This window comes from Ailuropoda melanoleuca, chromosome 5 (genome assembly GCF_002007445.2).
Source record: "Ailuropoda melanoleuca isolate Jingjing chromosome 5, ASM200744v2, whole genome shotgun sequence".
In the NCBI taxonomy this organism is placed as follows: Eukaryota; Metazoa; Chordata; class Mammalia; order Carnivora; family Ursidae; genus Ailuropoda; species Ailuropoda melanoleuca.
Window position 1 is genome coordinate 25,821,350 of NC_048222.1, and position 26,732 is coordinate 25,848,081.

A 26,732-nucleotide genomic window follows, 5' to 3' on the forward strand; every position below is an offset into this window, starting at 1 on the left:
GTCAGTCAGAAAATTAAAGAAGAATTTTAAAAATTCATGGAAACAAATGAAAATAAAAACACAACTGTTCAAAACCTTTGGGATGCAGCAAACGTGGTCCTAAGGGGGAAGTACATAGCAATACAAGCCTTTCTCAAGAAATTAGAAAAGTCTCAAATACACAAGCTAACCTTACACAGAAAGCAGCTGGAGAAAGAGCAGCAAATAAAGCCTAAACCAAGTAGGAGAAGAGAAATAATAAAGATTAGAGCAGAAATCAATGAAATAGAAACCAAAAGAACAGTAGAACAGATCAAGGAAACTAGAAGCTAATTCCTTGAAAGAATTAATAAGATCGATAAACCCCTAGTCAGACTTATCAAAGAGAAAAGAGAAAGGACCGAAATTCATAAAATTGTTTGTATTTCCTTGGCGTTTGTCATTTTTTCTCCTCTTTCATTCATGATTTTAAGAACATATTATGAACAACTATATGGGCAATCTGGAAGAAATGGATGTATTAATAGAAATTTATAAACTACCAAAAGTGAAACAAGAAGAAATAGAAAACTTGAACAGACCCATAGCCAGCAAGGAAATTGAAGCAGTCATCAAAAAATCTTCCAATAAACCAGAGTCCAGGGCCAGATGGCTTCCAGGGGAATGATACCAAACATTTAAAGAACTACTGATACCTATTCTTCTGAAGCTATTTCAGAGAAATGGAAAACTTTCAAATTCATTCTATAAGGCCAGCATTACCTTGATCCCCCAACCAGACAAAGACCCCACCAAAAAAGGAGAATTACAGACCAATATCCCTGATGAACATGGATGTAGAAATTCTCACCAAAATCCTAGCCAATAGTATCCAACAGTACATTAAAAGGATTATTCACCATGACCAAGTGGGATTTATTCCTGGGCTGCTAGGGTGGTTCAACATTTGCAAATCAATCAGTGTGATACATCACATTAACAAAAGAAGGACAAGAGCCATATGATCCTCTCAATTAATGCAGAAAAAACATTTGACAAAATATAGCATCCTTTCCTGATTAAAACTGCACAGTGTAGGGTTAGAAGGAACATACCTCAATATCCTAAAAGCCATATATGAAAAGCCCACAGCAAATATCATTCTCAATGGAGAAAACCTGAGAGCTTTTTTTCTAAGGTCAGGGACATGATAGGGATGCCCACTCTCGCCATTGTTGTTCAACATAGTACTAGAAGTCCCAGCCTCAGCAATCAGACAACAAAAAGAAGCAAAAGACATTCAAACTGGCAAAGAAGTCAAATTCTTACTCTTTGCAGATGACATGATACTTTATGTGGAAAACCCAAAAGATTCCACCCCAAAATTGCTAGAACTCATACAGCAATTCAGCAACATGGCAGGATACAAAATCAAAGGACAGAAATCAGTTGCATTTCTGTACACTAACAATGAGACAGAAGAAAAAGAAATTAAGGAGTTGATCCCATTTACATTTGCACCAAAAACCCTAAGACATCTAGGAATAAACCTAACCAAAAGGTAAAGGATCTGTACTCTAAAACTACAGAACACTTATGGAAGACATTGAGGAAGACATAAAGAAATGGAAAAACATTCCATGTTCATGGATTGAAAGAAGAAATATTTTTAAAATGTCTATGCTACCCAGAGCAATCTACACATTCAATGCAATCCCTATCAAAATACTAGCGACATTTTTCACACAGCTGGAACAAATAATCCTAAAATTTGTACCAGAAAAGACCCCGAATAGCCAAAGGAATGTTGAAAAAGAAAACCAAAGCTGGTGACATCACAATGCTGGACTCCAAGCTCTATTACAAAACTGTAATCATCAAGACAGTATGGTACTGACACAAAAACAGACACATAGATCAATGGAACAGAGTAAAGACCCAGAAATGGACCCTTAACTCTATGGTCAACTAATCTTCGACAAAGGAGGAAAGAATATCCAATGGAAAAAGGACGGTCTCTTCAACAAATGGTGTTGGGAAAATTGGACAGCCACAGGTAGAAGAATGAAACTGGACCATTTTCTTACACCATACGCAGAGATAAACTCAAAATGTCTGAAATACCTAAATGTGAGACAGGAGTCCATTAAAATCCTAGAGAACACAGACAGCAACCTCTTTGACCTCAGCCATTGCAATTTCTTGCCAGACATGTCTCCAGAGGCAAGGGAAACAAAAGCAAAAATGAACTATTGGGACTTCATCAAGATAAAACTAATGCAGAGCAGGGGCGCCTGGGTGGCACAGCGGTTAAGCGTCTGCCTTCGGCTCAGGGCGTGATCCCGGCATTCTGGGATCGAGCCCCACATCAGGCTCCTCTGCTATGAGCCTGCTTCTTCCTCTCCCACTCCCCCTGCTTGTGTTCCCTCTCTCGCTGGCTGTCTCTATCTCTGTCAAATAAATAAATAAAATCTAAAAAAAAAAAACAACTAATGCACAGCAAAAGAAATAGTCAATAAAACCACAAGACAACTGACAGAATGGGAGAAGGTATTTGCAAATGACATATCATTAAGGGCTTGTATCCAAGATTTATAAAGAACTTAACAAATTCAACACCCAAAAAACAAATAATCCAGTCAAGAAATGGACAGAAGACATGAACACACATTTCTCCAAAGAATACTTACAAATGGCCAACAGACACATGAAAAAATGCTCCATATCACTGGGCCCCAGGGAAATACAAATAAAAACCGCACTGAGATACTATCTCACACCAGGCAGAATGGCTAAAATTAACAAGACAGGAAACAGCAAATGTTGGTGAGGATGTGGAGAAAGGGGAAACCTCTTACACTGTTGGTGGGAATGCAATCTGGTATAACCACGCTGGAAAACAGTATGGAGGTTCCTTAAGAAGTTAAAAATAGAGCTACCCTACAATCCAGCATTTGCACTACTAGGTGTTTACCTATAAGACACAAATGTAGTGATCCAAAGGGACACCTGTACCCCAATGTTTATAGCAGCAATGTCCACAATAGCTAAACTGTGGAAAGAGCTGAGATATCCATTGACAGATGAATGGATAAAGAAGATGTGGTATATATACACAATAGAATATTACTCAGCTGTCAGAAAGGAGGAATACTTACCACTTACATTGATGTAGATGGAACTGGAGGATATTATGTTGAGCAAAATAAGTCAATCAGAGAAGGACAATTATCAAATCATTTCACTCATATGTGGAATATGAGAAACAGTACAGCGGATCATAGGGGAAGGGAGGGAAAACTGAATGGGAAGTCATCAGAGAGGGGGAAAAACCGTAAGAGATTCTTAACTCTAGGAAACAAAAGGTTGCTGAAGGGGAGGGGGGTGGGAGATGGGGTAATTGGGTGACGGGTGTTAAGGAGGGCACGTGATGTGATGAGCCCTGGGTGTTACACGCAACTGATGAGTTATCGAACTCTACATTGGAAACTAATGATGCACTATATGTTGACTAATTGAATTTAAAGAAGAAAAAAGAAAAAGTAATGTGGCTATTTGCAATTTTAATTTATAGAAATTAATAGGGTAAAAAACTATACAAACAAGAAACATTTGAAATACAGTGGAAGAAAAGATCATATTTATATTATCAAGATAAAATCATTAAGCACCTAAGAATAAGCCTAAAAATGTACAGGACTGACATGAACCAATCTTAATAACATTGATCCTTCCTTTCCAAGCACAAGGTGTCCTTCTGCCTGTTTGTCATCTGTCCTTTTTCTCAACATGTTGAAATTTTCCATACATTAGACCATAAATAAATGATAATCTCAAGTGATACCACTCAAAAAAAGAGAAGTTTAGTTGAAATGTTATTTAACTCAAGTATTTAATTCATCTGGAGGGACACAAGCTTAGGAAGAGCTGAGGGAGGGACACAGAAGGGAAGTGGTGGTGGGTGGAGGGTTTGCACAGCAAGCCTGCGACTGATCCCCAGAGAGGTCTGCACACAGGGCTGGTCCTGGGCTGGTAAACAGTTTTCTACGCTGATACGAGACATCTTCTCAGTGATGAGAGTGGGTCACTGCCTAGGCTGTTTGGGCAAACAATGTGGTTCACGCCGAGCACATGCTTTCCTCCCGGCGCTCGGGAACTTTGGTACATGACAGGTAGAGGGTGAGTACACCCCCAGCCCCCAGTAAAGCCCCAGAGCAGAGCCTGCCGTGAGCTTCCCTGGTGGACAGAACCTCACATGTGTTGTCACAGCCCGTTGCTGCAGGAATGAGGCCCTCCCTGTATGACTGCACTGTACAGGGCTCTCAGGAGCTGGCACCTGGTGTTCCCTGGACTTGGCCCCACGTGCCCCCTTCTGCTCGTTCTGTTTTGTATCTCTTCATGTAATAAATCTCAGCTGTGATTACAACTGTGTGGAGTCTGGCAAGCTCATCTAGCAAATTGCTGGACCCAGGAGTGCCCTCGGAATCCCTGACATGGAGACTTGAAGGAGGATTTGGAAAGATAAAAGGAAAATCAGGCAAAAACTGATTTGAGAGGCTAGGGAAAGAAAACTGACTGCGATGGCCAATTTCCAAATGCCGCTGAGCAATACTGAGATTCAATAGGAACTCTTAAAGTTGTTTACAAAAATCTAAATAAGGCAACTTAGCCAGAAGACTAGGCAATGAGCAGTGCCAAACTGAGTGAGGCAAGGGGATGAGTGCTATTCTGTTTGATTGTTTCTTTTAAAGGCCAGATTGTCTTACTAGAAGTTTAAAGAGATACCAGAGAAACTACACACATGTGCCTTGTCATGGATTGAATTGTGTCCCCAAGAGAGCTATGTTCAAGTCTTAACTCAGGAACCTATGAATGAGACCTTATTTGGAAATGAGGTCTTTGCAGATGTAATCAAGTTAAAGGCACGATGTGGGTATGAGAAGAGGGGAATTTGGACGCAGAGACACAGACTCACAGGGAAGACAGCCACGTGGAGACTGGGGTGTAGACCAAAGTGCGAAATCTACAAGCCAGGGAACAGGGAAGTTTGCAAGTATCTGCTAGATTCTACAAGTGACAAGCAAGGGCTCTTCCCCAGAGACTTTGGGGAGAGGAGGGCCCTGCCCGCAGCCTGATGTTGGAAATTCAGCTTTCGGCGCTGTGAGTGACTGTGTGTCTGCTGTTCCAAGCTGTTGCATTTGCGGTACTTTGTTACGGCAACGCTGCGAACGGACAGATCCACAAACACACACACAGTCACTGTACGAAGTACCCGATGTGAATTTCTTTCATTTTCAAAATGCTTAATTATTTTTCAACTCTGAAAGAGCAGTTCATCAAATAGAAGCAGAAACACTCAAAGAGGGATGATAGTTCAAGCAAACCAATCCTTACGCAAAGAACTTGACCACTGAGTGAATTGGGTCTGCGTGGGGTCCACCATGGTCCAAGGGGGGCTCCAGGTCGCACTGGGGGAGACAGGCATGCCTCCATTTATTGCGAGTCCTTGTGTGAAAGCCCAGTGGAGGCTCTGATGTCCATGTCTGAATATTTAAAAGTACCTCACAGTTTGTTAGCTCGTTTGATAGGTCCTACACTCCTACTTTGAAAAGTATAGTCTAAAAACAAGAAAAACTAAAAAATGGTGCAAAGATATGACTTCATATAACTGAATGGCAGCAAAAGTTCAAAGATGACCGAATCTAATTATGCATGTCCGTGTTTCTGCTGATAGGCTGGCAGTATTTAGATGTGTAATGAAATAGACATACATGACTTGCAAATGATTAGCTGGCATTCCATACTCTTTATTTGGCTTCCAACTCTACTAACTAGTTAAGTTTTTTTTTTTTTTAAGATTTTATCTATTTATTAGAGAAAGCACATAAGCAGTGCGGAGGGGCAGAGAGAGAAGCAGACTCCCCACTGAGCAGGGAACGTTGATGACGTGGGACTCGATCCCAGGACCCCGAGATCATGACCACAGCCAAAGGCAGATGCTTAACTGACTGAGCCATCCAGACACCCTAGTTATGTTTTTATAATCATGGTTTTCACAGTGCATGTTCTGTTGACGGAAATGACTTGAACGTACTAAGATAAATGTGAAAAGTGAAAAAGTTCATATACTTTAAAGTTAAAAAATGTTAATCATCTATAAGAAATGGAAAATGAAAAATAATGTGAATATAAAATTTTAAATTATTTAAATGCAGAAAAATCAGAGTATAAAATGAATAACAGTAATTTTTATAAAAATAAAACTAATTGTAAATTTAATATCCAACATCCATTCAGTCACCAAAGCACAGAATCGGAGCTGTGCCTCATACATTATGTCTAGATTCAGATACATGAAACTAGGAGCAGAATGAATTGTTTAATATCAGCAGATGTTCCTCAGACACCATGTGTAATTATAAATACCACGGTAATTTGTGAGTACCTCTGGGACTACATCCATAACAAAAAGCAATAAAATGGATGTTCTGTAACACTAGTAATGGGTTGTTTGTTAGAAAAGAATTGTTATACACAAGTAATGAATCATGGAACTTTACATCAAAAACTTGAGATGTACTGTATGGTGACTAACATAACATAATAAAAAAATTTTATTAAAAAATATTGATTGCATTCATGCTTTCTGAACAGAAGGATTTTACAAGTTCTTCCTTCTCCTGTGTAAGTAATGTCTACAGCTCCCGTTGTCCACAGCATAAGTAGTCTGTGAAGCCGCACAGCCCATGAACCTGGCATTCAGACACCGCCATCTTTTGTTCTTAGGACAGCAAAGCCGAGATATGGAGAAATGGCTTCCCTGGGGCCCAAGTGGAGTCGGTCATGGAAAGGGATGTTCAGAGTCATGGGTTCTACTCTGCCAGCTCTGGTCCCACGTGACTGAGGTTCCCGTGTGTTCTTTAAATAAATTCCTACGTGTTTGTGATATTTGAGTCTGTCCAAAGTGCAGGGCCTAGCCCAGGGGCCCTCTTGCCTGGTTCTGCAGGTGGCACTGGGGGTTGGGAGGATGTAGAGGGCTGCAGGAGAGGAGCCAGGTGGCTGGTAGTTGCCCAGATGAGAGACCCGAGTTCCCGACCTTGTGTCAGAAGCCAGAGGATGGAGAAAGACGTCGTCTTCACTGCTGTTGGCTCCAGGGACAGTCATGAGTGATCTGAATTCACACCTCTACAGAACCACATGCAACCCAGGCCACACATCTTACGCTTGGGTTTGAGGCCACTTTAGTTAAGGAAACGAGATGAGTTCTACCCCAACTGAGACCAGTTAGTTGGTAATTAAGTCCATGCTGGAAAAGTCAAAACTAATTCTTTGGGGGCGCCTGGGTGGCACAGTGGTTAAGCGTCTGCCTTTGGCTCAGGGCGTGATCCCGGCGTTATGGGATCGAGCCCCACATCAGGCTCCTCTGCTATGAGCCTGCTTCTTCCTCTCCCACTCCCCCTGCTTGTGCCCTCTCTCACTGGCTGTCTCTATCTCTGTCAAATAAATAAATAAAATCTTTAAAAAAAAAAAAAACTAATTCTTTGTCCTTCTGGGCAGCATCTTTTGGCCCTACTGTTTGTCTGAAACAAGACTCAGTACTTGGACGCCTCACAGGGACTGTCTCAACTCCAGACCGTGTGAGCAAGAACCGACCTCTTCCTGGACCTTTTTGTGCTCAGGAGGGAAGAAGGTCCAGATAGTCATTCCTTCTTCCCATCCAGCCCCCACCCCCCATTCCTCTAACCTCCCCTCAGCAGACTGGTCTCCGTAGAGCAGTGCGTACCCAGGCTCCCACGTGCGTCCTCGCCGTGCCCACCCTGACCCGCACCTGGAGGAACTTCCCCGGGCCTCACTGTCTTTATAAGATGGGGACTGGGGTAGATAGCAGGTGATCAGACAGACTTATGGGACATTCCGATTCTCATTGAGGGGCTCTCAATCCCTTCATCTTCTGTCTGGCCAAGTTTGAATACAAGCCAGAGCAGGAGACTAGGAAACCGGGGTCCCAGGTTTGGTTTTGGGCTCCCGCCTGCGACAGGCGTTCTTGCTCCTGGCCCACATTCTCCAACGCCTCCTCCCCATGCTCACATGTGTTCTGGAGTCAATGCTCGTGCCGGGGCACCTGAGAAGTGAGGCTCAGACGGCCCTAAGAGGTCAGACCACCCTGACCGAGTCCCACCACTCAGCAGCTTCCTCCACGAGCTGAACCACGTGGCTCTGTTTTTGAGCTGGTTCCCCCCTAATTCTCCGGCCCCAGTTTCATGGAGAAGAACAGGCAAGGCAAAAGGTTTTGTGGGCTAGAGGTGAAGGGAGGAGGCTTATATATATGAAATGAAAACTGTATACAGTGCCAGCTCTGGAGAAGAGTTTAATTGCTTCCTGGCAGTTTAATGTCTTTATCGCATCGGGTGTTCTTATCTCAAGGGATCGCACATTCATATCTGGGAATAAATGCATATACTTAAAGATAATGGTTCTTCACAGAAATTCTTGATTCAGAGAATAAATCTGACCTATAGCAGCTAAGGGTAAGACTATTTCCCAAATGTGGAAATACTGGCCACTTTTCACGCTGCTCCTTCTACCTAGAATGCGGTGCACCAACTCTACTCTTCATTACAATTCATCTCAGCCCTAACCCAGAAACAGACTCTTAACTACAGAGGACACATGATGGTCACCAGAGGGGAGAGGGTAGGGGGATTGCAGAAACAGGTGATGGGGATTAAAGCACGCACTTGTCATGACCAACACTGGGTGATGTATGAAAGTGTTGAATCACTATATTGCACACCTGAAACTAATGTCACACTGTATGTTAACTGGAATTTAAATAAAAACTGAAAAAATTAAAAAGTAAAAAAAAAATAGAGAAAATAAAGCAAGGCATAGAACAGCGAAAAACAAAACCAAACAAGCCATTCTTTTCAGCCCTTTGAACTACTCTCAGACTTCCTTCTCATTCCTGGTGTTTCTGCATTCCCGTGTTAAACTGGAGGTAAGGAGAAGGTGGGTTTCTCCTTCTTGGTGTCCTTTGAGCCCCCTCTTTCATAGTGGCCCCAAAAGCTGTGATCCTCTCTCATGTTGCCTCTTCTCAAAATGCGCGCATGGGTGCATATCCGTATCTGGCCCTATGGAGTCTCAAAAACCCATTAAAAATAAATGAGGGCAAAGAAGTCCCCTTTGGGGAAACAACTGATAAATGCTGTTCGTTGAATGAATAAGTCCATCATTAACTTTCTCCCTCATGGTTTTGCAGCAGCCCCTGCCCCGTGCAGAGGCTCTTCGCCAAACAACCAGTATGCCTGCACCAGGTGCTAAGTGACTGCCCCATCCCCACCCCACACCTGGGCCGTGGATTCCCCGGATAAGCCCTGGCCTGCGTAATGAAGAAGAGCACCAACACATTTCCATGTAATGAGTTGAGTTGGAAATACTTCTGAGCTGTTGGAGGAATTAGCGCGAAGAGTTTTATTTAGCATTGCTCTGAATGTTCTGCAAGTTAAGAATTACAATCTACTTAGGTGCTTCCAAATTCACTTTCCACTGTCAATTGAAACAATAAGAACATGACACCAAGAGAACTGACAAGGGAGCCACATCGCACAACGGAACCACGTTTGGAAAATACAGCCGATGGAACGATGGATTGGAAATATAGACTAGGAGAGGAATCAGGCTGTGTCGGGGACCTCAAGAGACACACTCACCCAGCCCCTCATGTTACAGATGGGCTGGTGGGGGGGGGGAGGGTAGTTCTCTTCTGTGTATCTAGCTACTGATAGGATCAGACCATGCCTGGGTTTCTTGGCTCCTGTGCAGATCTCTTTCTTCTAGAAGGTATGTAGCAATGAAAAAAATGTGATTAATGAACAGTACATCAAAGAATAGTTGCAGGGAGAAGGATAAGAGGGTTGGAGATGAGCCTCCCCATAATTTATTCATTATGTGGAAACCAGTGTTGGAAGTCCTGCCCTTGCTGTTCCCTGTTTTGGGAATGGTCTCACTTTGGTATTTGGGTACCTCCTTTCCCCCACTTTTTGGAGATCTCTGCTCACATGTCACCTCCTCAGAGAGGCCCTCCCTGAACACCACATGTAAAATAATTCACCTTCTTCTCCCAGGTCACTCTGCAAACATTACCCTGTTCTCATTTCAGGGGGAGATCTGCTGTAAGGACAAATGAAGTAAACAAGTAAATGCATTTATTGCCATCTCCACCAACAGGATGTTAAGCTCCACGAGGGTATGGACTTTTCCTGTCTCCTTCACCAGTGGATCCTCAATGCTTACCAATGCATGGGATATAGTACACACTCAATAAGTCGTCCTGAATGAATGAATAATAAATGAAGGAATGAATGAAAATTGACATCTGTTCACTATATTGAGAGACTTACACTGTGCTCTCTTGGAGGTATCCCCCACACCTCCCACTTTCTTGTTCTTGTCTCATTGTCCATGAAGATGTTTCTGTCCTGGGCTGCCGTTCACTACTTCAGCTGCCGTTCCTCAACTTTCTTCACTCCATCTATTTCCTTTCCTACTCTCATAACTGTGACAAGTGTTTACATGCTTGTCTCCATCAAGTACTGTACAAACTTAGATTGTCCTAATTTTGCCTGTAAGGATCTTGGTCAAGCTGTTTGAACTGTCTAGGCCTCCAGGTCACAGAACTACTGAGTGACAGGCTAGGGCTTAAGTCATGACAGTACTTGTAGCAGTTTCTTGGGCTGGTGTAAAGATAAACGGGTCAACGTGTGCTAACTTCTCCGCACAGTGATTGGAACACTGGGGACCTGATAAACGTTGGCTCCATTATTATCGTTGCTGGCAGGGCTGGGGGTGCACACCAGTATGGATCTGGCAGGAAATAGTTGACCTTTTTAAGAGTACAGTCAAGGACATCTGGATAAAGGAGCAAGGGGAAGAGGTGACCATCAGAACTCAGAGACAGGTGCAGTTGCAGGAGGGACCCTCCAACAAACTTCAGCTTTGCTAGAGCGTTTAGCTAGCCATGTGCTCACATGGTCATAAGCTTTTGTAAACTGTTCCAAAGTGAGATCTTTAACCCACTGCTGCATAAGATCTCTCCACTCAGACTTTTCCTTCATCACATTTCCCCTCCTGTTGGGTGGTTTTGGAGTATTTTAAATTTAGCTAAGGAGGTGTTGAGTTTAGGAAATGTTTACATGTATCTCACCAAACCCAGTTCCTTCTGTGGACAATTACTGTGAGACCTGCCATGTAGGAATGGCCTCCAGAACTTTGGTGTCTTCTGTGACAATCAAGTATTGGGACACAAAGTTGCAAGATCATGGGCTATACCGCCATACAGATGTGGCCTATGGACCCTAGCCACCAAAAGTTTGTGGATAGTGAAGGAAAAAGAAGGAATTTAAAGTATACAAAGCTGGAAGCTAGTCTGTGGGAAATTCTTCCAATGAACAGATGTACAATTATAAGCAGAGGGTTCAGTTTGCGTTGACCCCCTGGTCAAACCAAATATTCTCCTATCAGAAATAAATTCTATTTCAGTCTATTCCCATTTAAATAGAAGCTTGGCATGTTAATAATGCAGTGATGGCAGTGTTCAAGCGACTTAAAAAAAGATTAAAATTTTTAGTTTTCTCTTTTGAAAATATTACCAAGTTGATGAAATCCTCAAGATAATAAAGAGAAGGCAGATCAAATTGCACAGAAAAGGTATTACTGAGGTATGGGTAGATTTTTTAAAGTTTGTGTTATTTGTAAGGTTTTTTTTTTTTAATTTTGAAAGTTGTTGTGATTTCGCTTCTCATTCTAAACACATATTCATTGTATGTAATAAACATTTTGTATTCTTTTTCTTAAGGAGGGCCCAAAGTGTGTGCAAACTTCTACCCCCCAAAGCTAGTTCTGCCCCTGGCTGTGGCCCTTCTAAAGGGGAACTGGGCGATCAGAGCGGACCTCTTTATCCTGCGGCCCGAAGTGAAGCCAGAGGGCAAGGGGCACAATTATTTTAGCCCATAGACTCCAGCCTCTCTGGGGGCAGAATGGGAAAGGGGCAAACACCACTTCCAGCACCAGGGGAAACCTCATGTTGCCAGGAAGGGCCTTGCGCAGGACCCCTTCTACCTGCGCCCACCCGCACTCGCTCCGCCCCACTGGAAGAATGACGTAAGCATTTAAAAGCACAGAGGGACCGGTACCTTCTGTGTTCTCTTTCACCGCTCCCCACCTGCCTGCCCGCAGAGGGGCGTGTCCCGTGAGCTGCTGCGCCATGACGCCAGCATGACGTCAGCACGTCGCCAGCCGTGCCAGGGAGCGGGAGCACGTCCGCCTCATCAGGAAGCTCATTGGAGCCTGCGGTTTAGCAGCTGAAAAGTCCCTCCCAGCTCTACCCGGCGACAGTAATAGTCATGTAATAATAAATAGCATGATTATTCTGATCTAGTCCAACCCCCACATTTTACCGGGTTAAAATGTGTTTTGCTCTTAAAATAAGTGTTCCATTAAAATTATTATGGCTTAGTTTTTATTTCTAGCTTCCCTTCAAATCTCAATTCTAGCAGTATTTACACTTAGAGAACTTCCAGGTTTTAGAGGCTATTTGTGTGAATTACAAACATTCTTGCCAACAATGATCTTTCATTTTATTTGAGAAAACTCTGCGTTCTAAATCATAATTTTCTTTTATGGATCTCTTCGTGAAATCTCTGCCAAAACGAAGAGAGACTAGAAAGAACACCCTTTTCCCTCTAAATAGAACACGCAGCCCTTTAAAAGATAGGGATTTGCATAATGTTGAGGCGGGAAGAAATGATTTGCCAAGTTTATGATTTCTAAAACAAAGGGTAAAGGCTAAGTTAGTTTTTTAAAGGGTCAAGTTGCTTCTGTTCCTCGAAATAGTTTGGAGACAATTAAGTGCAACAACAATAGTGACAAGGGGGACCGGTTCTGGCTGGAGTGTGCGTGGCGGGTGCGACTTCAGTGCCATCTGCTTGGTCTTGAGCACCTGCCCAGACTCACCAGTGATTTTTTTTTTTTAAGATTTATTCATTTATTTTAGAGAGAGATAGAGCGTGCGAGCTGGATGAGGGGCAGAGGGAGAGAGAGAATCCACCAGCAGACTCCCCACTGAGCATGGAGCCCAATATGGGGTTGGATCCCAGGACCCTGAGATCATGACCTGAGCCGAAACCAAGAGTTGGCCACTCAACTGACTGAGCCAACCAGGAGCCCCACCCCAGTGATTTTTAGAGCCATGAGACCAGCTCCTGGATTTCCAGAGGCTCACCATGTAATGGACAGTTCTAGGAGTTCATTATAAACCATTATTCTAAATGTCCGGATGAAGCTTGCGCACCCATGCTTTACATTACCTTATCAGGAAACCTCAGGATCGAAATCTTCAGGTTTGACATCTAAGGGGAGAGATTCAGAGCGAGGTACTTAGGACCAACCATCGTTCGAGTTGCTGAGATGGCAGAGCTGGCTACGCCACAGTCTAATTCACTATTTGCCCTTTAGTTTTTGAGATAAGATTGAGGAATTTATGGTTGCATGTATTGAGCTCAGAAAGGCAAATTGCAAAGAATGCAGTTGCTTTCTGGATCAGTTCATAGAAATAAGTAAGAGTATTTGAATAGGCTCCAAACTGCTTCCCCCTGCAGCTGCTGTTTGTTCTGTTTTTATAAAGGAAAACTTCAGGATTTCAGTGCAGGGTCCCTAGAACAGCAGCATCGACATCATCCGACAGGCTGAGCGGGAATGTGTATTTTAATGAGATCCTTCGTGATTATATGCGCCGTAAAGCAATGCTTCTCAAACTTTAGAGTTTAGCTCACAAGCTTACTAAGCACAAGGCCCTGAGAGGTCTTGCTCTCAGCCCCAGCTCCCTTGAAACCGGGGGCCATAAAATGACAGGCACCAAGAAAGCAGGAGGTCAGCCTGCAGGAGGTGAGTTTAAGAGATGAGTCCTGAGCGAGCTCTTAACCACTTGGCCGCAATAGCATCTTGGTTCACTTCTTTCTTTCTTTCTTTTTTTTTTTATAATAATATTTTTTTATTATATTATGTTAGTCACCATACAGTACATCCCTAGTTTTGATGTAAAGTTCCATGATTCATTGCTTGTGTATAACACCCAGTGCACCATGCAATATGTGCCCTCATTAGTACCCATCACCAGCCTATCCCGTTCCCCCACCCCCCACCGAAGCCCTCAGTTTGTTTCCCAGAGTCCATAGTCTCTCATGGTTCATTCCCCCTTCTGTTTACCTCCCCTTTCTTCTTCCCTTTCTTCTCCTGCCCATCTTCCTACTTCTTACGTTCTATAAATGAGTGAAACCATACAATAACTTCTTTCAGCCCTGGGTTCTCCTCTGTGACTCGGGGCCCAGCTCGTCCAGCCCAAGGTGCTGTCCTTCAGTTCCCTACTGTCTTCCTTCCTGCTTGCTGCCCCCACCCTGTCCCCTGTTCATATTACTTTTAATCATAGCCTATGGCTCTGCATATGCCGCTTGTTCTGAAAACACAAAGTATGCCGGCTTCCCCACTGGACGAAGAGTACTTTCTCCCCTTTCATTTTCTAAGAGCAACAGCAGTGCCATGGCAACGTCTAATCCCTGACCTAGAGATGGGGGTGGGTTTGAGAGAGTCAGAGCAGGTGTTCTTGAGAAAGGAAACAAAGAATTAGCCAGATGAAACCCGAAGTGAAGGATCATTTTTCTAGGCCAGTGCTTCTCGAACAGTCATGGGCGTACAAGTCACCCAGGGATTTGTCGGTTCTGATGCAGGATGTCAGGGATGGGACTGGAGAGTCTGTAGTTCTCCCAAGAGAGCAGGCGATCCCAATGCTACTGGCCCACAGACCACACTTTGAGAAGAAAGTTCCAGGCAATGTGAAGGCGAGGATCCTAGTGTGCTACTCGCTGCACTATCACGTGTGTCTGCCCCAGAAAAGGTGTTTAATAGATTAGTGGATAAATACTTCATCAAATACTTAATATCTGAGATGCCACCTGGCTGCGTGAATTCTCATAAGCTGCAAGATATAAAATATGTTCGCTTGGGCTCAAAAATCAGGGCTAATACTACATGCATTGAGGCACAGAGAAGTTGAGTTACTTGCTCAAAGTCACACAGTTAATGTGGCAAGTTGTTGTTTACCAGTATTCCCATGAGCCCCCCCCCCCCATTTCCTAAACTCCTGAGCAGTTAGTTGAAGCTGTTGAACTAATTCTAACCAACAGACTGCCAGAGACATGGCATGTGTCACCTCCAAGCTGACACCATTAAGAGCCAGCCGTCTTTCCTCCTCCACCCCTTTCTTGTCTGTTACGTACTCCGCAAAACCTGAAATATATGGCCCCAAGGGGAGATTGGCAGTGGATTACACACAAGGATACATAAATCTTGGCTGAATTTAACAAGGATACATAAATCTTGGCTGAATTTGAACCACTACAGATCTGAGTTTTATTATCATATTCTAACTGCTATGGGCTCAGTGTTGCTATCAGACAACTCTTTGCATAATGGGCTTTTTGTCTGGCATCCTGGGTCCTCTAAAGGGGAACACACCCCCAGTCTAGATGAGGCATGCCACCGTCCTGCCAACGAGGGAGCCCAGATGCTAGGCACTGGGGTTGTGAGAGATGAATGACAAGTGCCCCAGAAACATCTGAAGACAAAAGCTTTAGCGACAGCAGCGCAGTGACCGTTCTCCGCCACTCGGGGAGGGCTCCTTCTCTGCCAGAGATTTGCAGGCTGATCTTTTTGCTGTCTAGCTGTTCTTTATCCATACGGAGGCCTGTCTTCAAGTGTGCTTGGCATGAGGCGAACCTTGCTTTCAGAGGTTTTACGGGCTGCATTCATGAGCTGAATAAAATCTTGTTTTTGGAACGTTATGAATGCACACTTTTCCAAGGGATTGACATTATGACTTCTATTGACTCGGTCAGACGGGATGTAATTTTTCTACATGATGGCATATGGACCTGTATGTCCCACAAAATAATATGAGTCATCCTACTCACATGTAAACGTCAAAAAGACAGGACTATTGTTTCTGTTTTTCTAGGTGTAAGGAATTGAACAGAATAGAGGAGCACAATTAACTTAATAAAAATAGGTAACCTGAAAAAAACCAGCTAATCATTGTAGAAATCAAATCGGTATTTGAGAATTTCCAAACTTCCTCTCCCTCCATCCATGTTTCACCTTTTCTGTTAAAGATGCCTGGCCAGGATGTTTTTGTTGAAGCATGAACTCTCCAAGGACCAACTGATCTCCATTCTCTGAGATAATTCGCATCAAACGGAGTAGAGGGAGTGACCTGCCCGTTCTAGGAGAGCGGTATACCTTGATAACATAGTATAGGGACAGTACTAAAAGAAGAAATGGCAGACCAGTACCATTTACATGGATTCTAGCATTAGATCTGGACACTCAGCAGCATATACACATGAATAGATCATGAGGAAGTACGGTTTATCCCAGGAATATAAGGAAGATTTAACATGAGAAAAATGTGTTCAAGTAATACACTGTGTTAGAATTTTAAGAAAGAAAAAGTACTCAAATATGTTATATAAATTTAACAAATGTAGTTGTGGGGAAAAAAAAAGCAGCGAAGCAACTTATGGATAGAAAGGAATTGCCTTAACCTGATAAAATATATCTTTCAAGAACCTATGGAAAAATTATGCTGAAACTCTAAAATTATGGTGAAACTCTAAGGAAAGTTTTGTCTCTCCCAATATTTCTTTCTTTCAAGCTCTAATCTTTTGCTTACATAGAAAATACAGAGAAGCCCATTTTAATTTATAATTTCATATTACATTGGTTAGGACATTTCTTTTTTTTTTAATTCATTTTTTTATTGTGTTGTTAGTCACCATACAGTACATCATTAGTTTTCGCTGTAGTGTTCAATGATTCATTATTTGTGTATAACGCCCAGTGATTAGGACATTTCTTAAACTGTGGAATAGCAGAGGTGATAGGAGCATTCCTATGAGAGCTATTTCCATGCTGATGTGTAGGAATTCCACTGATTTTTAAAATATTGAATTTGCACTTGGCAATTTTGCTACTCTTATTGCAAGTGATATGATGGCTTAAAATTCTCTTTCTTCCTTCCTCATGGTTTTAATTGATTATGCAACCTATTATGTTTATTGTTACTATGAATGAAATCTTCCCCCCCCAAAAAGGGAAAAAATTATAAAATGTTATTGGTCCCCAGCACAACTTTATTTCTATTACATTTTTAAATCAATTAGCAGACTAAACTGTAATAATATGTTCCCACTGATGGAAATTTTCTTCAAATGCATCTGTAAATTCAATGCTTTTCCAACCTAAATCTCAACAGGGATTGACAGGTTGATTTTCAAATGCATGTGGAAGAGCAAAGAGCCAAGAGTAGCCAAGATCATTATATAGCTTTCTAATATCTGCTGAGGAAGGTGTCTGCACGTCGTACATACCTCTGTCAATGGTAAATTATCTTATTAGAATTAACTTTGAAGAAAAATCACAATTAACCGTGTAATACAGCAACACAGAGACCTAATCATAGATTCACAGATATGGAACCTGGGTATATGGAGGTAACGTCCCACATGGGGATAAAAGCAGACTCTCCCATAACGGGTGTTAGGACACTGAGTAATTCCCCTGGAACTGACATGTAAAAAGATTTGGACCCAGATCCTTTTGGAAAAAAGACTTTTACAAAGCCTATATCCGACAGCTTGTATTTTGTTATAGTGTTCACTGTTGTATGAAGTTTATTTTTGATACTAAATTTAATACAAAAAGCTATCTTTTTAACTTCAATGTAGGGAGAAATTTCTAAAATAAAGCACAAAAAACACCAACCCCAAAGGAAAAAAAAATCTTTATGGGTTTTTAATAGTGTCATTTTTCTTTTAAAAGTTTAAAATAAATAATTCAATAGTAAAATGGACAAGGAATACCAGCAGCCTAGGCACAGAAAATGATAATGTCCAATAAACACTTACAAAATATACTATCTCACTAGGAATCAGGGCAATGCAAATGAAAACAATACATTACTTCTTCAAGTTTGGACATTGCCAAATACCATGTTGAAGTGCCTGTGTTTCCCCATATCTTCACCGCGTCTTAGCGGACTGTTACCATTTCACAACTACCAGATTGACACGTTGCTTTCCACACAGGGTGATTGCCATTCACGCCCCTCCAGCACTCAGCCTGTGATCCGCGGTGTTAGACGTCAGCCATTCTGTACACAGAGGCAGTGGGATGGCATCGCCCCTTGGGGAGGTTGTGTGACCACTTCTGGGGTGGTGGGTCATGAGTGGAAGTTCTGTGTGTTGTTTCCCAGCTGTGCAATTTCTCTCCTCAGGAGAGGAGCCCAAGTGGTTCAGATGGTGTGGCTGTAAGATGGGACTGCCCCCCCATTACACAGGGCCTTGGCACTGTGGATGCAGTGTCGGTAAGAAACAAACACTTGTTTGGTTGACTAGGGTTGCAAGCTAAATGTTAAATAACCTGAAAAAGTCATATGTGCAACAATTTTTCTAAGGTATAGGTCTAGAAGGAGAACCGTGGGGCATTGATGCAGAATGTGGCACACAATTGGCATTTCCTAAATATGAGCGAGTGAAACCTCGCCTGGCCTACCCTAGTTTTAGAGATATGTGGATGAATAAAATCTACTTCTTCCTATCAAGGAGCTCAGATGAGGGAGCCGATATTTACAAGAGTGTGTTTCACCTTGTCCTGGGCGGTTCAGTGCGGTCAACACGAGGCACACGTGGGTAGAGCATCCGAGGCGCGGTGCGGGTGCCTGAAGAATTGAATTTCTCGTTTAAAGGGAAAAATGGAAGCAGGTAAATTCTTGCCACTCAACACACTTTATGTGTTTTGGTGACACTGTATCTCATTATAAACGAAAATTTAGCATTAAAATTTAAACTTCTGTAAGTTGAAGATAGATACCAGGTTTCTAAAGATTTTGTTTTAAAATGTATATACACACTTTGTACGTGTGTTTATATACACAAAATATCTCAATTTTATGTTTTTTGAAAATGTTTCTCTGTTTTAGATGTATTGGGTCAAATAAAGCATTTAACTTCACCTGCTCTTTTTACTCTCCTAAACGTGGCTACAAGAAATTTCAGGTTCCATATGTGGCTCACATTCTGTTCCTATTGGACAGCACTGAGCTAGACTGAGTCCACGTTCCTCAGAATGCTGTCTCACCCCAACTACGTGTCCGATCCCTGCTAGGACCTTAAGAAGTCCATTCCCGCTGAGCGTAACCTGCAGCAGCAAAGGGCTCTACATGCTGCAAAGAGCTTTACAGAAGCCAGGGAGCTTCCTGCACGTTACCTCGCTCATCTTCATGTAAACATTCGTCTTTCTTGAGCTCAAGTTTTCTTCACAATGAAAGGTGGCTTAGCGCCTGCCACTCCCTCACTTTCTGGCCTGGACGTCAGCTTCTGCCCGGGCCCCTACTCTGTTCACACTGCAGCTACCTGGGTCGTCCATGCTCAATTCAACCCCCCTTGAGTCTTCCACTGCCTTATCTGATTTCCGCTTCCCCCTAAATAACCAAAGGCGACAACGTATTAGACTAGATCTACGGGATGGAGGGTGACAGCCCCTGTCAGCTAACAAATGACAACAGCAAATTGCTGAATTTAAGTAACTCACATCTCTTTGTTTTCTTCATTGTTTGCCAAAACTCAAGTCCATTTCTCCTTTTCCCTTTTTGACTCCTTGGAATGAGCTGAGGGAACCAAGCCCCACTCCGAGCATCCTCATCCTCTTTCCTCCCAGGTACGTGCTGAATCCGACGTGAGGATGGACAGGTGGTGTCACTGTGCTGCTGCCCACGTGTCCAGCAGGCTCACCAGCCGCTTGGAAGCTCTCCCACCCCAGCCGCCTCCCAGCTGCGAGGCCAGACACGGAGGGCTGGTGCAGCGGCCACATACCATCTCTGATGAGGCCACAGACATGGGATGAAAACTGTGACTGCTGCCCAAACCAGCACCTCTTGTAAATTTAAGGCAAAGCAAAACAAAAAAGGGACCTAGTGTCATTTCAGGGTATGCATGGTTACCCAGCAGTGCATCGAATTCCAAATACACCCCGTTGGAACCCGAGGCAGCTGTGCTGTCCAGAAGGATGCCTTTCCCTGTTTCGGAGACGTATCCCATGAGAGGCCATGGAAGAAACAGCCCCCGGACACTGAAATGAAAGGGCAGAGAACATTTTACAGTTGCTTTATTTAACAAAATTTACGCCAACTTCTATCTCTATATACAAACGTGTTTCAAAACCAGAGCAGCACACAAACTGTTAAACCAGGACTTACAATAATGCTTAAAACGTGTTATGCAATGTTTTGTTTTCTGCTCATATTGACATTTATAGATTCAAAAATTATTCCAAAGGCCGAGCAATGTCACATATTTGTTTCCTGGGATGGTTTATTTAGTAGGTCATGAAGAAAGAGGGATGGAGCTTTGAGGGTTAATATACTGTGTTTGGTTTAGTTTAACAAACAGCATTTGGCCCATAGTAGGGCTCACAAAATGTTCTGGGCAGGGGATAAAAATTTGGGTAAAATATTATCTATGAGACTATGAGTTACCTTTAAAAATTTTCACTGTCATAACTATCACAGGATCGTCTCATTTCTGACCCCCAAAAGTAAGAATCTCAAAGAAATAAGTTTAAGATTTTATTAGTAAGCACTATTAATAAAATTTAGTGAGTACAGGTCCTTCAAAATCAAGGTAGGCGTATGTAAATACTCAACACAATTCTACCCCTACCTTGTCCAATTTTGTTAGAAATGTTTCATGACATTCACCTACATGTTACAAGCTATTTCCTAAAGTCCTTCATACAGGGAGGACAGTCATGTTCTGCCTTCTCATTTTTATGACTTTCAGGAGCCTTCTTAATTCCTCAAAAAAGTACCGCAGCTCTGGAAATCCCCCAAAAAACTTAGCTACGTAGTGTACTCAGAAAATTTAGCTCCACACAAGTACATAAGCTGAGTTTTGGGTAATACTGGAAAAACGGCTACTGCTGCAAAGTATAAATATTTCATGTCAACACTTAACACTATGACCTGACTCATGGTCCTCTTTCCTGAAAGGTCACGGTCGAGCCTCTCAAGAAAGATGCTACTGAGCAGCGAGGTATAGAAGGAGAAAAAAAAAAAAAAAAAAAAAAAAAGAAATCACAGCCTTTTCTTCTCAGTATCTTGGGAGCCTTCCATCCCGCCGGCAGGGTACCCACGTACGCATGGCTCACACTTTGGAGTGCCCTCCTCTATGTGGTGAAGTGGTACCCAGGGTCCATTTCCCAAAAAGCACCAACTAGAAATGCACGGGGATGAGATACTGCAATGAAATGATCCTCAGGGGTTTCTATTCCTGTTTGCTCACATAAACCAGACTCATCACCTACTTGTGCTTTCATTTTCTAAAAATGAGATCACACCATTATAAAAATGTGCTTCCAAAATAATTTCTAGAATATAAAATGTCTTATATTTTTCTAGCCCACATAATTTCATTATAAAATAAGAAATCAGAAAATTAGCTACTGCAGTTTTCATATGGTAAAAAATATTTATATGTGTACACACACGCATATATACACATATAAAAAACCCAAGTCTTAAATTTCAATAAAAATTAACCAATCGGCCAACTTAATGATTATGTATTCAATTAGACATAAGAAATGTTGATTATCTGTAATGAGAACCAATGACAAAGAATTACGATCCCACCTATCAGAAGATAGTCTAAGACTTTCACACGTGTTAAAAGAAAATCAGAAAGTTCCAACTAACCAACACAACGGAAATCTCACTCAGGTCTTCTTCAGGTCTAACAGCCCCCAGTTTCATTCACGGCACTACCGAGTGCCCTAAGGAAGGAGCAGTCCTAGAGGGAGGAAACAGAGCTGGGCCGTGCGGGGTGTGTTCTGCGTGAGGGCCGCGGCCTGGCGGAGAGGGCAAGGACGCGAGAGATCCAGCCTGAACGCCCCCACCCGCGCCACCTGTCTGCCCAAGAAGCAGTGAAGGCGCCCAGGGAGTCTTTCCTAAGGCACACAGAGGTGCGGTGTGGACCAGCTGGTCCCGCATCTGCTGGAGAGGGAAGCAGGTGTTCTTGAGAATTGCTACCTAGGAAAGGGGAGCGAGAGGGAGAACAGACCGCGTGGCTATCGGTGAAAAGCAGGAAGTGTTTCTATGACCTCCACAAAGAGGGTGGGATGTTTCTATTTTGTTGATTCCTGACCGTTTTTAGTATTTTCAGGAGGGAGAGCCTTAAGGGACCTCAAAGGCACACAAAGACGGGGACAGGAGGTGAGTAGGGAAGCGTCTCACTCCACGGACAGCCTGTTCAGCAACCTGGCAGAGGGAGAGCGGGCTGAGCTGGGGGCGGGGTCGGAGATCCGTGAGTGCTGGAGACAGCGCACGCAGCCTTCGCCCCCGTCTGGGCGTGAGTCTCAAATGGAACCTAAGGGTCACATTAAAGTCCGAACTCTTTACAGTCCTACCTTGAGCTGTCTCTCCCAGTTTTATCTGTGTTGTAAGAAGCCTGTTCACATTTTAAATTGGTTACTTTATGTTCGTGAGGGTGGTAAGGGCAAACAGGAGCCTTAATTATAGATATTCTCCCTCTGTGACCATTTTTCTTTTTTTTTTTTTAAAGGCACATTCCCTCTTCAACTGTCATAAATCAGGACATTTAAAAAGAAAGGAAGGATTTGAAAATGTTTCTTTCCTCCCCTAACATCTGGTGTTGAAGGAATAAATTCAGGCAAACCCTTGGAATCATTCTTTAAAGTGGCCAAAAAACGCACAGTGCTCTGTGCTACAGACAACACCTCTGAGTACTGCCGAGTGGGTGAGGAACTTCAGAGACCACCTACTTTTCTATAACCAAATTTAAGATAACAAAGTAGAGGATATAATTTCCATTATGTACCAAATATTCAGCGCATGAGTTAATGCAGGAAAAAATGAAGTGTACACCGAGATTTGGGTTTAATTTCTCAGCAGCATTTTGTACGACGAGCAACGTGTAAAACACTCAACACTTGCCCCTCTGAATAGATCACCACAGATCTGTATCTACTCAGCAAAAAGGGGTGCTAAACAAAGAAAAGTCTCAGATCCCACTGGAAATTTCACTTCTTTCCAGAAAAATGCCTGTACGTAGATTTGTGCGGACTATTTCAGGGGCTTCAAAAACCCTCCAAGGTCCGGTCACTTAGCTCAGTTAAGACTCCTAGCTCTCCACATTCCTACAAGGTTTCTGAAGAATGATCGATCCTCCCATTCCTACAATCTGCATTTCTCCTACTGAGTCCGGATGGGGCGGGCGGGCGGAAAACAATTTGCTTCAAAGACCATTTTTTACTTATTTGCCCTTGGAAGAAAGAACATCCCAATCCCTAGTTGCCTCTATCAAGTGCCGTTGGCCATGACTCATCCACTCTTCCTGGTCTTCATACAGCCGCCCACAAAACCAGCACTTAAATAGACACTGTGATGAGTCATCAGGCAAGGAATCCACCACCTGGTAGTTGTTTTTATGAACTTTTTTAAGTTTCATTTTCAACATCATTTGCCTTTTTATCTGATTGGCCTCCTCCACGTTCTGGTACGTCAGGCGAACATGATGCCGTCTGATGCCTAATTGACACCTAGTCCTCTCCGATAAGACGACTTTGAGGACATTGCCTTTGTACTTGTTGATTACCTTCATCACATTGGTCACTTCCGGAGAGTCAACATCAGGATGATTTAACACAATGACGGGCTGGTTCCGACGGGGGCATTTAATCAACTGGTCTGGTTTAGCGGCAATCAGTCGAAGCTGTCTTGCAACCTGAAAAATTGAAGGATCCTTGAGATAGCGGCTGGGATCAGCCTGGATTTTGCTTTTCTTCTTGGATGAGTTCACTTGTTTGGTTTTATTTTTACTTATGGGAAGACTTCTGGAAAGCAGTCTGCCTTGCTTACTCAGGTCACTGCTTCCTTGCTGACCGTGCAAAGGGCCAGTTTTTTTAGGCATGGTGCTACAAATAGCACTCTCCTTTCTTGGTTTTGGCCGAAGAGGTATATCAACATTTTGGGACATATCTATTGGCCCACTTTCACTGGTCAAAGACTGTAAGTCTGAGTCTGTCTGTCTCACTGGGCAGAACGGAATGGGTTTTAACAGCTGTGTCTCACTGCAAGGTATGCTGACGGGGGCTTCACACGTCGCCTCTATAATGTGGGCATCTTCAGAAGAATTAAGAACCCTCAACACAGCCCCTTTGGGGATCAATACTGGAGTAGCAACATGGCCCTTCCTGGTTACTCTGCTTTCAGTTTTCTCACTGCTGCCTTCTATAAACCGTGGGTAGACCTGCTGAGGAGTGAGCGGCCCGTTAATGCCACCATCATCCTGCGGTTTTGGGGGCGCACCTGTGGGACAGCCAGTGCCAGTAAATGACACGTTAATTTCGTGAATACCTTCAGGAGCAGCTTTCGAGGTGCCCTTTGATGGCTGCGCTACAGAACGGCGATGTGTGCTATTTGCGGACAAAGATGACGGCTTGCCACAGGACTCGATTAACTGAGCTATCTTTCTGCGCAAGAGTTCAATTGACTTTATTTTGGACGTTGAACTACTCCACTTAACGCCCTCAGGGACGTTTTCAGACCCAGAGCTCAGAGAAAATACTGACGAGATGACTGGACCATCGAAAGAGTCCTTAGTCCGTTCAGGATTCTTTAATTCCAAAGGCTCCTCCGCGGGTGGCTGAGACCTGACTCTGTCTTCTCCTGGTATATTTATGTGTAAATACTCGCTTTTATGTTGAGAGGAAATCTGGCCTGTACTCGAAACTGCCTTGTGTTCCTCTGTCTGCTTGTCTTTCAACTTCCTATGAGAGGGAAACATTTTTCCAGGAACACTGATCTCATTTCTAGGTTCCAAGTTATTTGTACTTACAGGCAACAAGCCCTTTTCTCCAGAGAAGGACATGGTTGCAGGTGACGCAGCCAAGGGAAGTAACTGCTGTGAGTCACCATGTGAGGTCCTTCCATCTTCAGCAAAAGAAACAGCAGCTTTATATGGAAAAGGGTTTGATGCAGCTCCGAGACTGTGGAAAACACTGTTTTTCACTACAGATGCTGGAGAATGACCTTTTAAGGAGAGAGAAGGAAGAGCTGGTCTATGTGGATACGGACTACTTTTCTTCTGGAAATCCTCAACTGTATCTGGGTTGAGGAGGGATTCTCCGTGGTGGTGCACACTAGAATTTGACATGAAAAAATCATAAGACCTGACCCACTTCACATTTTTAAGCTGTTTCTGAACTGACGACTGAAGACTATCAATGCCTGCCAATTTCCCAACGCTGCCTTCCATCGCCAGTGACTTTGTCTGGCTTGCAGAAACCATTTTTTCTGGTTCGGCCAAACCCTTCTCTTTAGTCATACGCTCAGAATTACCCCCTTCGCCCCCACCAGCTTCAGGGCGGTTACTTTCTTCCAGAGGAAACAGTTTCAGGACAAGCTGCTGGGTCCCGTTGACGACCTTCACATCTATCAACTGTGCTAAGCAGTTTGCAGGGACCACGAGCTCTGCCGGTGCCACCACCGTTAACGGCATTCCCGGCTGGACGGGCTCTTTCGCTGGCGACAACACTTCCACCTCCACGCTTCTGTTCTCAAACAGACTGCCTTCGTTTGGCTCCACCAGGGTCACTTTATTTGGAATACACACTACGTCTTTTTGGCATTCCTTTGATTCAGGCAACAACATGATATTGTGCATTTTGTCTTTATTTGTGTGGAGGGAGAACCTGGAGAGTTGATCCGACAACTTATTTTGAAATGCAGTCCTTGGATTGGGAGCTTTTAAGACCTCCGTGTTTTGTTTCGATGCGCTGATTCTTTTTGGCTCCAGCTTGGCAACAGCTCTGGGCGGCCGCCTTCCCCCAGCCCTCTCGTGCACTCTGCGCCGGTGTTTGACGATGTAGTCATTCCTGATGGCGCCGTAGTCGCAGTACTCGCACTGATAAGGGAATATGCCTGTGTGTTTCACGAGGTGCCTCTGGAACTCCCCTTTCGTGTAGGAAATGTAGCTGCAGTGAGAACAGATGAATTTAATCTCTTCGTGTTGAAGCGTGTGCTTTTTGTACTGCAGAGGATCCTTTGTGGAAAATCGACACTTGTCGCAATAGTATTTGCCTGGCTTAAAGTTCCTTACCTTAAATTTGTTACCGACGGAACCGGAGATGGCTTCGGCTTTATTTCCTGCGGGAGTAGCACTGGGATTACTGTTCACAAAATGAAAATGGGGAGTAGCCACACCGAGGCTGCATTTGAAGCAAACGTATTTGTCTTCCTTCTGGCTTGGCCCAGTACCCTTTTTCAAATCTTGAAGCGGGACTTTGTGAACACTTTTGCACTTCACACACGTAGCAACGGTCATCACGGCAGCCTCTGCCTCTGAGCCTTGACACAAAAGAGCTTGCACTTCGTGTCTGTCTGGTCGAGTCGCTCTATTAGCATTTGGTTGTTTGGGGGACATGGTCAAGGAATTATGTCCGTCATTCACTTGGGTGGTATATAACTGCTGTCCAATATCCTTCATCTTCTTTATTTGCATTTCTATAAAGAGAAAGCCAGAAACTTCAGGAAGACTTCACATGATAAAATCCTTAGGGGCCATCCTTCATCTAACTGCGTGATTGGCGGA

The 26,732-nt window shown here is 43.4% G+C and overlaps 2 protein-coding genes across 7 annotated transcripts in view; one reads left to right on the top strand and one right to left on the bottom strand.

Annotated features, from left to right (window-relative positions):
• Window positions 1–26,732, top strand: part of EXOC2 (exocyst complex component 2) — a 608,573-nt gene that overhangs the window by 518,121 nt on the left and 63,720 nt on the right. The window lies entirely within an intron of this gene.
• ZNF518B (zinc finger protein 518B) lies at window positions 23,375–26,726 on the bottom strand. Its single transcript, XM_034660421.1, has one exon. It carries the CDS (start codon window positions 26,640–26,642, stop codon window positions 23,394–23,396), a length of 3,249 nt encoding a protein of 1,082 aa, XP_034516312.1. The 5' UTR covers window positions 26,643–26,726; the 3' UTR covers window positions 23,375–23,393.

Coding starts and splice junctions, on each gene's coding strand:
- ZNF518B (XM_034660421.1), bottom strand. CDS start 26,642: ATGCAAATAAAGAAGATGAAGGATATTGGACAGCAGTTATATACCACC.